The sequence below is a fragment of the Calonectris borealis genome, chromosome 3 (assembly GCF_964195595.1).
Source record: "Calonectris borealis chromosome 3, bCalBor7.hap1.2, whole genome shotgun sequence".
Lineage (NCBI taxonomy): Eukaryota > Metazoa > Chordata > Aves > Procellariiformes > Procellariidae > Calonectris > Calonectris borealis.
Window position 1 is genome coordinate 2,159,065 of NC_134314.1, and position 13,435 is coordinate 2,172,499.

Below are 13,435 nucleotides of genomic sequence, written 5' to 3' on the forward strand. Positions count from 1 at the left end.
CCCCAGTCAGGATCAAGTCAGTCAATACTATTCTATTTTTCTCTAAAATTTAAGCATTGCCTCGAAATCATTCATTAGCAGACTCCTCGGTTAGTCATAAATCCCAGCACATCTCGCCAGACAGCAGAAGGTCTTTTTTCCTGTGCCTGTTGAATACATCATGGTAGCTGGTAGTCTTACAGCTGCTGGGAAGCGTTTTTTGGAACTAAATAAATTCCCAGGTCTGCTAATCGCAAAGACTAACGAAGGCGCTCCGGACGCCTGTCGCTGAGCAGTTATCTGTAGGCAACCAACATGCAGATGGGGTGGCTGGAGGTATCGATCATTCCAAGGGGGGACACAGGAGCCGGTTGGATTAAGCGTCTTATCTCAGCCGGGGCTCAGGAGGAGATAAGGAAAGCAGATTTGCCGACCTGTTCCGGAGGCGTGGGGGGAGGAGGGATGGGAGCTTGGTTTCACTGGAAGCTGCAGGCCGCGGCGTCGCTGCTCCTGTGATCCCCATTCATCAGCTAGAAACGTTCCCTTTGCGAAGGGTTCAGAGGAAGAATTTAATTTCTTCACGGCTGGAGAGGTAAGAACGAAGTTATTGACTTGTGTGGGTGCAGAAGTGAACTGGCGTCACTCGTGGACTGACTGAATCTAGAGAAATATTTCTGCAAAATAAGGAGAACGGGGAAACCTGCAGCTTAACCCATCAGAGATGGATACAGACTATCTCCTAATTAAAACCTTTGACACTAGAACGCTCAGTTCACATTCGTTGTTCCTCCTCTCATCCTAAACTTTGAGCACGTTGCTCCTTTGTTCCATTAAATAGCTGCTGCCTTCCCCCATCAAAGGAGGCTGTTTCCGTAGCGCATAAAACACTAACGCTGTATTTGCAAAGTAAGATCCAGGTACTCTCGCAGGCGAAATGTAAAGACACCTACGTGCCACGGCTGACGTTCCGCAGGAACATCATAGAGAGAGGATTTGAAAAGCTCGTGCGGTTCAATCTGTCGGTCCCTGTTGTTCTCTCAAGATTCTCTGTACACTCTTAATTGATTTTGCTGAGGCTTTTTGAAGTTGGAAGCAGTGGTTTGCTCTCTTTTAAGCTTACTTAGCTTTCCTTTATTCTCACAGAGGATCAGAGAATTTACATTAAGTTGTTTTTAAATTGAAACAATGCGCAGTCTACTGGCATCATTCACACCTCCTCGCAGTGCTCCTGCTCGGCACAGCCTTGTGCTTGCTCCCTACTCAAAGCGCTGTTTGCAGAATGGCCTGGAGTGCAAAGCGGCCGGTTTTCCCAGGAAAATGGGCAAGAGGGAAGTTGGAAGCCACCATCCACCCAAAAGCCATCAACGCTTGCCCTCCTGCAGAAAGTCTGGGCTTTAAGTTTTTGAGAAAGTGGTTTTTAAAGTGGCTTCGTGGATGTCTTGTGAGCTGCGCTGAGCCGTGATGTGGGTCCAGCCCCATAGCGAGTGACACGGACACCCGTGCGCCCTGTGCCGGGATCAAGACCCTGGTGTCATTGCCCTGCTACCTCTGGCTCCCCTAATCCCAGCCAACCTTCCGTGAGAGCTGGCTCCCAAGCAAAACAGAGGCATCAAGGTTTACTTAAAGAGACTACGCTAATGGGCAATGAATTTCTAGAACCGCCCTGACACACGCAATGATGCAGGAGTGTGAAATCCCAGCGGCAGCGGAGAGGGAAGGACCTCCTAAGGATGCTCCTGCATGAGGATGTGGGTCCCAGGAGCAGTGTACTGAGCTTGTGGTCCGCCACTGGCTTCCTGGGAAGTGATCTGAAAGGGCTATGGGATGCATCAAGTCCTTCCAGGGATGAAAATACATGTGTGTAAAGCTTATACGGCATATATGTAAGGCTTGGACCTAGACCTAGTGCCCAAGAACCACCAGTGGGTATTATAGCAACTGCTGGTAGCCATGGCCATAACAAAGCTTACATTTAATTTTCATCATGGTATCAGCTGGATTTGGACAAAAACTAGATCTGCACAGATTCTGGGAGGAAGCATCAGTGAAAACAGGCATCTACAGAGGAATTTGTACACAGTGACTTAAGAGTTTTGGGCTTTTTTTAACCTTTTCCCTTAAACCAGCAACAACTTCTGCTGAAGACGTGTACTGAATGAATTTAGCTGTCAGTTTGTGACTGAGTAGTCTCAGCCTTTTGCTTACATGAAAGATTGAGGCTAAACCCACCACATTTGGCTTTTTCCCACAATTATAAACAAACTGAAAGAGGGGGGCGAAAAAGAAAATAAAGCCAAGCATGTTGCTGCAAGAGTTTAAAACCACCAAAGTGGCTCTGTGAGTCAGTGCAGGGGCTGGTGGCCTTCGGAAGGGGACTTTGGGCATGAAATCCCGCAGAGCCGTCCGCGCCCCTGTGCCAGCCGGCTGAGACGGGGAAGGGACAAAAGGGGAAGCAGGCAGCGATGTCGATAAATTGATGCCAAACCACTTCTTTCCCATTTGGAAAAGGACTCGAGATGAGCCCGAAGATTTCGTGCTGCTGTTTACCCGAGGTCTGAGCAGTGCTGTTTTACCTCGATTTTGTTTTTCCAAACCACCGACTCCTTATTCTTATTAAACAAAGCTGGTGAGCACAGCCGGATCATGACTGCTGTATTTTTTAAAATCGGGCTCTTTTCTGGCTCCTGCTTCTCTTGATTTAATTTTCTCCTTTTCGTTGCAGATTCCCCGAGCCCCTGGCGTGACTGCTTATTGCTCTGAAGGCAGGAGGCAGCCCCTGCTGCTGCCGCACGAAGGATGCGAGCGAAGAAGAAAAACAAAATCCGAGCTGGCAGAAGGGGATCGATCCTTGAGAGCAGGTCAGATCCCCGCCACCCTGCTCTCTGGCCTCACCCGAGAGGCTGCCCTGTGTCATTAGGTATCGCTGCGTTACTTGCCTTCCCCCCCGCCCCATTTCTCTTTGTTCATTATAAAACAATGAACTGGGAAAAAACCAGAGCTGCTGGGGCCTCGGCAAGCAGCGGTGCTAACCGTGGCTTAGAGTTTGCAGCCGGACGCAGGATGAGCGTAACTAGAATCGGGAAACAGATATTATTTTATTTTCTCCAAAGTGAGCAACACCTCTTCTGCTAAATTCATCCCTTTCAGATGTAGAAGGGCCTACTGGACGTTAAAATTGCCCTAAACATTAATGACAGCAGAGCAGCTGAGCCGCTCATATTCCACCTAACCATGTTTATCCCGGTGTGGGTGTCCTCTCGTTTTATGGCTCAGTTCCTGTAATGGTGATGCTTCACCTTGGCCATCTTAGGCTTGAACACCTCAAGTTTTTGAGGTATCTCCCAGCCGCTCTTAAATTTCCAGCTTCCTGCTGCTGTTAGGCTGCAGTCAGACATCCTTCTCCTGGAGCCAGCTCTTCTACCTTGTAGGAGTTACCGTCCGGAGTCGCTCAGCACCGCGCTCTGCCAAAAGCCATCGGCACGTCAGATCCTGTGGCTCCCAGCAACAGCTTTTTTTTTGCCCGAGGAGGTTGTTGAATCACCGTGTTCACCTAGTCCGTCTTGCCCCACCTGGGTTGCGCATTCACTCACGTAGCTTCAAGGGGCAGGAACCACTTCTGCCTGCAAACTACAGGCAGCGAGGACAGGTATTGCACCGGGATGACCAACAGGCAGCGAGGACAGGTATTGCACCGGGATGACCAACAGGCAGCGAGGACAGGTATTGCACCGGGATGACCAACAGGCAGCGAAGACAGGTATCGCACCGGGATGGCCAACAGGCAGCTGTGGTCGGCAAGGCAACCAGCTGGAGGTATCCACAGGCGCGTTTTTGTTGGGGAAACGGGACGGGGTTGTGCAGGTGCTGTGGTGGATCTGGGTTTTTTTTGCCGCAGAGCTGTACAAGTAGGGTGATGTCCATCAGGTCCTCCAAGCTGAGGCTGAGCACCAGGGCAGAGGGGACAGAGGGGCCCAGACGGGCCTGAAAAACGCAGGCACAGAGTCATTTCTGATTCTATCAGAGTCAGGCTCTGAGCAACCTGGTCTGGTTGAAGATGTCCCTGCTCATTGCAGGGGGTTGGACTGGATGGCCTTTAACGGACCCTTCCCACCCAAACTATTCTATGATTTAGGTTGGAAAAGACCCTTAAGATCATCGAATCCAACCGCTAAACTAATACTGCCAAGTCCACCACTAAACCATGTCCCTAAGCACCACATCTACCCCTCTTTTAAATACCTCCAGGGATGGTGACTCCACCACTTCCCTGGGCAGCCTGTTCCAAGGCTTGACAACCCTTTCGGTGGAGAAATTGTTCCTGATATCCAACCTAAACCTCCCCTGGCCCAGCTTGAGGCCGTTTCCTCCTGTCCCTGCCTGTCTCCATGCCGCTAATGTATAGATCGCTTGCAGCGGGGGCAACACCATGCCTCGGCAAGGGGCTCACAGCACTTGTCACCTGGCTTTGCTTTCTTCACAGGTGGAGCCTGTGCTGGGTGGACCCACCCCATGCCTGCGTGACCCAGGCAGCAGCTTTGATCCCTCCTGCAGCTACCAACCACCGGGCTGATGCCGCACTCCTCCGGAAAGCGGGAGGTAACAGCTCCCCAGGGTCCAAGAAGCAGCAGATTGCAGCAGTCCCACATCCTCAGCAGGGTTCTTCTGCCAGCAGCTCTCCTGGGCAAAGACGGGCTTCTTCCCAGGGCCGTGGGGAAGCAAAAACCTGCCCTGCAGCCCTTGTGCTTGCAGCGAGAGCAGGCACTTTACCAATCGCTCCAGCGCTACCAAGGCAGGGGCAGAAGATAATTTTAAATCAATGAGGAAAAGGCATATAAATAGAAGCAAGAGAAATATTGAAGCTGGCAGAGCTTCTTTTCACGTCAGAAAGCGCAAGACTACAGCAATGAAATCGCGGCGCGAGCCCTGGTGCTCCTGCCCCGAGGAGGTTATTACTGCTCGAGCTGCACCTGAGCTCCCCGCCACCTGGCACCCTTGTCCGATTGTAGGCAGGCAGAGAGCATTAGCGTCCCGAAAAGTTAGAGCAGGAGAAACGCAACAGGCTAAAATTAATGCAGAAATGAGCATGACTCACCTTATTCTTCTTCTTCTGGTCACCAGAAGCTGGTCACCACTGCCCATGAAAGGAGAGAGCAGCTTCCATTAATGACTTGCTTTCTTCGTGCCTTCTTGCTTTTTTTTTTTTTTTTAGCTCATCGGCTGCAAAGACGCTGGGCACAGGCGGGGGAGCACAACCCTCGCTGGTGCTCCCTCGCTTGAAAGCATCAGCCTCAAAACCCCTTTGCCTGACCGAGGCTGCGATGGGTTACTGAGCGGGGAGGACGCAGCGGTGCCCCGAATCCTCCCTTGGCACCATTTCAACCTGGAACACGGGAATTTGGGGCCTTCCCAGCCCCAGGCTTCATTTCCACAGCCATGGGATCGGCCACAGCCCTCGGTCTGTTGGGTTTTACAGGCAAATTTTCTTGACTTTGTTCATCTTTTGGACAGTTGCATAAGCCCTTGTCTGCTTAATCGACCTCGTTCCCATCATGAAGGGAGAAGGAGGAGCTGCAGCTCATCAATACAAATCACCTTGGGGTGAGGGGTTTTGGGTGGGGTTTTTGTGGGTTTTTTTTGGGTTTTTTTTGTTTGGTTTCCATCCAGGAGGCTTCACTACACTCTTCCACTGACTCCTGTGTAAAAGATGCCGGGCTCGCCCACTGAAGGCAACACTGTCTGCATTTAGCCGACCTCAAACGGCAGGACGATTCGCGGCTGCACAAGACAGACACATTTCATGGGCTGCAGCGAAGCGCAACTGCTCCTGGATTTCAAAGCCGCTCTCCCTTTCGCAATTAATTGCGGGATGCTATTAGCCGATTTCCTACACGACAGCTCTGTAAGAATGATGTACCTGTATGGACATGGATGCTGTTCTCATGGAGAGGAAAAAAAACAAAAACCCAAACCCTAACATAATAACCCAAACTTTCAGAGTATGGCAAAAAACAGGTCATAGCCAACTGGAAAAATTCCTTGGCGTGGCTGAGTGGCTACCAGGACCCTGCGAATGAGCAGCCCGGCCAGGAAAAAGCCAACACACCTCAGCCAAACCAAACCGCGGCTGACAATTTGTTTTATAATAAAGTTTTTAGTGCCCACCAGTGCTTCCTCCTCCCCGCACGCCCAGGGCAAGGCCCTCTGCTCATCTTCAGCCAGAAGTGTGAACTTCTACGTGGGGGAGGGAGCCCCCTCTGGGCTCCCCAATTTGTTATTTGGATACCTGGTCCCACGCTGTCACCCCGTATTAATGAAGTCTAGCTCAAGAGTGGCCACAGAGCTTCAAGCATCGCCATGGGAAGGATCTGCACAGCCCCTTTTCTCCCAGGAGGGTCTCACGTTCCGTTTGTTCCCTTTTTTGCAGCTAAAGCTGTCTGAAATCTTACCAGACTTCATGGCTTTGTTACTGCCCAGTGGACTTCAAACACAAGAAAGCCCGAAACCCTTCGGAACCACCTTAGAGAGAAGCGCGGTTTTGCTTTTCCCTCCCGGCAGCCACGCCGCAGGCAGCAGAGCGCACCGCAGGAAACGATCTTGCCCGAACTTATGTCTGGGCAACCGCAGACCCCCACGAGCCACACTAAAACCCACGGAAAATTCACACGCACCTGCTAACACGTCCCTTCCCCAGCTCTCTGTAGGTGGCCGACACATACCAATGTATTTTTAAACTCGGGCAGATACACAAAGGGTGAGAAGCCGCAGCTCGGGCTGCCATCCTGGGACCTTTCCTCATCCCGGGCTGCCCCAGCGAGGCTCGCTCGTGCCCTGGCAGGGGACCCGGCTGCAGAGTCACCGCCCGAGACCCCCCCTCCCCATCCCAAACCCCAGCGGTGCAGCAGACAGGACACAGGCCGGCAAAACGCGTTGGAGGAACTCCCTGTCCCCGGCGGAAGCAACGGCTCGGAGAGGAGTACAAACCGGCTATTCATTTGGCTGCATTTATATCCAACGGACAAATCAATACATCACACTTCAAAACAAACCCCAGCCTGTGCAGACAAGCCCGGAGAGTTTCGCAGACGCTGAGCCAGTGCAGCATGAAATCACCCCAGAAAGAACGCACAACTGGGAAGCTAAAAATAAGACCCCCCCCAAAAAATTGCTTTCTTTCTTGATAAAGCTGCCAGTAAACTCAAAATGCATTGGCCTTAAAAAAAAAAAAAACAAAACCAAAACGTATCTGGTATTTCCTAGATTTGCCGGAGGGCCATGCTTTCAGACGCACGGAAGTGGTGAGCTTTTCTGGCCAGTACCTGAAAAAAACCTGGGCTGTCAGAGCTGAAAGCGTCAGAGTGATTCACAATTATGTCAGTTGTACCAGAACAACAAATTTTTGCGGAAAATTTTAAGGATTCTGCACAGAAATTGCATCCCCTTTCAATGCATCCCTTTCCATCTCCTCTGCTTTTACGGTGTCAGAAGCTTAAACATGCCCCATTTACCAGTGTCTTGGAGGATGGAAAAAAACACAAAACAGTTCGACAAATCAAGAAGCAACAGCCTCCATCCTCCGTCTTTAAATCAAACCCTCCGTACAGGGCAGGAGGCTCAAACACGCTCAGGATTTAGGCACCAACAAGCTGGTCCGTGGTTTTTCACTCCCCAGCCCTTAAAACACAGGACACCAGCGTTTACCTTCAATAATAAAAACTTTATTGCCAGGTATTTCGGTTCTCTCCAGCAAGGACGCGCCTTTTGCGGGCAGCCGCTGCCTTTGCCGCTCCTGCGTCAGCAGACGTCAGCGCGGTTCTGGCCGCTGACCCCGCCAGTCGCCGTTCGGGAGCAGCAATAGATCACGGTGGCAGGATCACATTTACTGCGCGGCGCGGCACCGCCGCCGCGGGAGATTTCCTCCCGGAGCCGCTTCTCCTCCGAGTTAATCACACGTGTCCGAACACTCGTTATTGGCGAAGTTTCCAGAAGGTTCCTGACAGAGTCATTTATTAGAGTAACACCCGAAATGTCAACTCCTCTACAAGCCGCTACTCTGGCTTTCAACCCTATTTTTGATTGAAATACTATAAAAAAGAAGCAGAGGAGGTCAGCGCTCTGGCCGCTCCCTTCTGGTTTTGTTCAGCCACGCGGGCAGCACCAGGCACGCTGCTTTGGAAAACCCTGAATCGCTGACGTCAAAGGACACCCACCTGCCCCGCGTCGTGCCCACCACAGGGCTGGGGAGAGGTGAGGAAGGTGCTGAGCTCTTCACCCAGGGTCCTAGCTCACTCTCGCATCCCATCTCCCTCCGTTTGCAAAAAGAAGCTTTAATTCTATCATTCCTGATAGAATTCTCGATGCCTGAAAAGGCAACCATCACACCCATCTCCAAGGAGGAGCAGGAGGAGGATCTGAGGAATCGTAGAATCATTAAGGTTGGAAAAGACCTCTAAGATCATCGTGTCCAACCGTCAACCCAACACCCCCATGCCCTCTACACCATGTCCCTAAGGGCCTCATCTACACCTCTTTTAAATACCTCCAGGGATGGTGACTCCACCACTTCCCTGGGCAGCCTGTTCCAAGGCCTGACCACTCTTTCAGAAAAGAAATTTCTCCTGATGTCCAATCTAAACCTCCCTTGGCGCAACTTGAGGCCATTTCCTCTCGTCCTAGGTGGGGCAGTCAGCCCCACCTCCATGCTGGGAGAGATGGGGACCAAACCCTCCCCAAAGCCCTTTCCAGCCGTGGGAGGAGAGGGGAAGAGGGAGTCGGGAACAGCCGGGAGGGATCCCCCGTGGGCAGATCGTGCCTGAGCAACCCGGCTGCCTGCTGTGACAAGATGACGGCGGTGCGGATAAGGGAGGGAGTGGATGTTGTATACCGTGACCGAGGCCTCCGACACTGCTGCCGCACGCCACCCTCATGCCCAAATGAATGGGTTATGGGCTGGAGAAGTGGCAGATCTGGTGCTGGAAATACAGACTAACGAGCCGGAGCAGAGGCCATGAGGACGGTTACGGCACTGGAGTATGTGATGTGCAAGGAGAAGCTTGGAGAGCAGAAGCAGACTTTTCCCAGAGGTGCACAGCGACAGGCCCAGAGGCAACGGGCACAAGCTGAAACACTGTAAACTCCAATCAGAGATTAGGAAAAACTTTTTCAACGTATGGGTGATCAAATATTGGAACAGGGACCTAGATGCTGTGGACTCTCCATCCACATCATAGAATCATTAAGGTTGGAAAAGACCTCTAAGATCATCAAGTCCAACCGTCAACTCAACACCACCGTGCCACTACACCATGTCCCTAAGCGCCTCATCTACACGGCTTTTAAATACCTTCAGAGATGGTGACTCCACCACTTCCCTGGGCAGCCTGTTCCAAGGCTTGACAACCCTTTCGGTGAAGAAATTTCTCCTAATGTCCAATCTAAACCTCCCTTGGCGCAACTTGAGGCCATTTCCTCTCGTCCTATCGCTGTTACTTGGCAGAAGAGACCAACCCCCACCTCGCTACAACCTCCTTTCAGGTAGTTGTAGAGCGCAATGAGGTCTCCCCTCAGCCTCCTCTTCTCCAGACTAAACACCCCCAGTTCCCTCAGCCGCTCCCCATCAGACTTGTGCTCCAGGCCCTTCACCAGCTTCGTTGCCCTCCTCTGGACACGCTCCAGCACCTCCATGTCCTTCTTGTCGTGAGGGGCCCAAAACTGAACACAGGATTCGAGGTGGGGCCTCACCAGTGCCCAGTACAGGGGCACGATCACCTCCCTGCTCCTGCTGGCCACACCAGTTCTGATACAGGCCAGGATGCCGTTGGCCTTCTTGGCCACCTGGGCACACTGCCGGCTCATGTTCAGGTTCATCCATTGAATATCTCCACCCTTGGAGATATTAAAGCATCACCACCCTGATCTAATTCGACCTGCTTTGAGTGGGGTTGGACTAGAGACCTCAGAGGTCCTTTCTAACCCAGTTACTCCATGGTTGGGTGTCCCTGTAGAGATTCAGTTGAAGTTTAATCTCAATTCCTACCGCTAGCAAGGTAAGGGCTTCCAATCCTCATGGCCTCCTACTGTAAAAGGATCAGTTGGCATCACCTGGGGTGGACAGAAGGCAGCGGAGGCCAGCATAGATAAATGCGCACAGAGAAGGAATTCATTCATGTTGCAGAACAACCCGCACAATTTCAATGCTGAAACATTAAAAGCCCGCTGACAGCATCACAGAAACAATGGATGTTTTCAGTTCACCTACGCTTCAGTCCTCTATTGCAAAGCATCAGAGCTGGCCCCGGAGATCTGGCAGGCTTACGCAGGTAACGAGACACGTGAAACGTCCCCAACCTCTCCTGGGACCATGGGCAGACCTCAGGACTCCCCAGAGGAGATGCCCCGTTTGCTGCCGTGGGCTCTGGCATCAGCAAGTCCTTCGCAGTTGGCAGGCTTTGGTTTTTAGCTTACGTCTGTCACCTTGAGCTTTCTTTCCAGTCTTGTCTCCTCTCCTCCCGGCAGCTGGTCGGGGTGAGGATCTCCTGGGGCATCAGTCCAGCCTTTTCACCATGTAAGGCCCTTCCAGCTCGTAGCCGATCTTCCTGTAGTAGTTCCTCGTGCCAACACCTGCAAAAAGAACGACAGAAAGGTTTAATTCAGTGCGACAACAAACCAGTCGGAGAAGCCAGGGCCGGGCAGGAAAGTCACTTCCAGGAGGGAAGGTGACAAAAAGAGCTCAGCCTCTCCGAACAGTCGGCGCTGGGCCTCCCCGGCTGCCGTGCTGGAGCGGGGGCGTTTACTCGTTAGCATCTGGACTGATTACGGTGTTTTTAAGAGGGGAAAGGCAGGAACATAGCTGTTCTATCTGCCCTGAATCATGCACCCGGTCCTTTGTCCTGAGAAAGGCTGTGAGCTGCGAGGGAGAGAGGAAGCGACAAGGGAACAACGGTGAAACGTGAGTCAAGAGTTCAGAGTACCCCAGGTATAACAAAACCCAAAGACAGGCTCTTGAGAGGAGGCGGCCCAGCTGCAGGCATCGTTACCAGGAACTGAAGGGCTCTAAACCCCGACAAACTCTGTCCAACGGCTCCTAGAAATGAGCTCAGCTCCACTTCAGAGAGACAAGTGGCCTCCGCAGCCGCAATCCAATTTCCTCATTGAAAAGGACGGCTCCGAACGCCTCGGTTCTCAAACAGCCTCTTCCCTCTCCTTCCTCTCTTAATGAGACCCCGCAGCGTCCGTGCCCAGGGCGAGCCCAGCCCCGCCGACCGAGGCTGCCGTTCGCGCAGCATCCTGCGGCAGGACAGGTCCTTCCCCCTCACCTTATCTAATTACTCACAGATGCAGACATTAGTCATCAGGGGAGGGAGGAGGAATTCAGCATCATGGCATCATTGTCAGCGCAGCTGGTGGGTAGGGACAGAAGGACAGATAGGACGCGGCTCTCCATCAAGAAAAGCAGCCCCTCTTTCCTCTAATCTCATCCCTCCAGCCAGTTCCTGGAAACTGCGGTGCTTGCAAATGGCTCTCCAGGAATCGGCTGCATCTCCCTTGCAGGGAGTGACCCGGAGCAGCTGGTAACCCCTTCCTGCCCACACATCGCTGCAGCGATTTTACCCATTGCTGCTTTGACAGATTTGTTTAAAATAGCGGTAATGTATTTCCTGAATGCACATTACGATAGTTACCGAACCAGCACCACAGCTCCCGACAAACCCCCAGCCAACACCCTAGAGAAGCATTATATTAATTTAAGGTATGGAAAAGACACCTGAAACCCAGACCTGAGCTGTCCTCGTGCCCCTCATTCCAGCTGAAGCTGGGAAGAGCTTGAAAGACCACAAAGAACCCCGAATTGGGGAACATCTGAGCAAATCTGCTTCTAAGCAGTGGCAAAGCCCCTGTGACATCGCAGCAGAGCACCATCCTCAACTAAAAACATCCTGAAGGGACCCAAATTCACTCATCTTCAGCGTGAACCCAAAGCCACGGAAAAACCCAAGTCCGCTGCACACACGTCCACTCCCCTCTTCCCGATCCCTGCCCGGGAGGGTCGGGATTTCTGACCTGGAGTAAATTATCACCTTTATCAGTATCTTGCCTAAAAAACGTCCTCTGGGTTCATTAGCAGAGATGCTGGGGTATGACATACAGGTTTTGGCAGTAAAACAGCAGAGCCACCCCACCCGTGGCCCAAAACAACTCGGTTAAAAGGATTAACGAAATGGAAAGCTGAAGAACAACCCTCTTGAAGCTAAAGGACAACTGAGTAATTCAGCAGATGGTTTTAAAAACACCTTGATCAGAGTTATTTAACACTTCCTCTTTTTTTTTCTAAAGCCCTTGGGAAATGTGTGGATTTTAAAGAAGGCAGCTGAGGTTGCGTCGGAGCATCGTGTGCTGCCTCCATTAATCTCAGAGCTATTAAGTGGCGCTAGTTAAGCGCCGACAATTCCTCGTTTGAGGGCGATGGGTTCAAGCCATTAACAAGAATGATGATGCAGTTGGCTGGCCCTGTGCCCCAGGGGTCCCACGCTGTGCCGCTTCGCGAAGCATCTCAGTCGTCATCTCAGCCCTGCTCGTAGCAGTAACTTCTTGCACAAAATTACTGTTTTTCAACAGGAAAGTCTCCTGTGAAGAAGAGGCAGGAGATGCCTCAAGCTGAGGGCTGCACGTGAAGATGCAGCCTGGTTTCCCTGCTGCCCAGCTCTAACTTGGGATGTCTCGCTAGCTCCAGCGCTGCAGGAATGTTTTCAAGGCAAGAGGCTTTTGAGGGGAAAAGCTCTCACCAAGACACCTGTATTGGGTTTGCGTGGCAAGGTTTTGGCTACAGGGGTGGCTTCTGTGAGAAGCTGCTAGAAGCTTCCCCCATGTCTGACAGAGCCAATGCCAGCCGGCTCCAAGATGGACCCGCTGCTGGCCAAGGCCGAGCCCAACAGCAATGGTGGTAGCACCTCTGGGATAACATATTTAAGGGGAAAAACTGGGCAATTGCAGCCAGAGAGAGGAGTGAGAACATGTGAGAGGAACAGCCCTGCAGACACCAAGGTCAGTGAAGAAGGAGGGCAGGAGGTGCTCCAGGCGCTGGAGCAGAGATTCTTCTGCAGCCCCTGGGGAAGACCATGGTGAGGCAGGCTGTGCCCCTGCAGCCCATGGAGGTCCACAGTGGAGCAGATATCCCCCTGCAGCCCATGGAGGTCCACAGTGGAGCAGATATCCCCCTGCAGCCCATGGAGGTCCACGGTGGAGCAGATATCCCCCTGCAGCCCATGGAGGTCCACGGTGGAGCAGATATCCCCCTGCAGCCCATGGAGGTCCACGGTGGAGCAGATATCCCCCTGCAGCCCATGGAGGTCCACGGTGGAGCAGATATCCCCCTGCAGCCCATGGAGGTCCACGGTGGAGCAGATATCCCCCTGCAGCCCATGGAGGTCCACGGTGGAGCAGATATCCCCCTGCAGCCCAT

At 52.3% G+C, this 13,435-nt stretch overlaps 1 protein-coding gene across 3 annotated transcripts in view; it reads right to left on the reverse strand.

Annotated features, from left to right (window-relative positions):
- Positions 1–7,678: 7,678 nt before the first annotated feature.
- The window catches only part of ELP3 (elongator acetyltransferase complex subunit 3), a 92,710-nt gene continuing 86,953 nt past the window's right edge, over positions 7,679–13,435 (reverse strand). For all 3 annotated transcript variants that reach the window (XM_075144801.1, XM_075144800.1, XM_075144799.1), the window contains one exon: positions 7,679–10,596. In XM_075144801.1, coding sequence (XP_075000902.1) covers positions 10,534–10,596 — 63 coding nt within the window. In that variant the 3' untranslated portion in view covers positions 7,679–10,533. The remainder of the gene's footprint in view (positions 10,597–13,435) is intronic.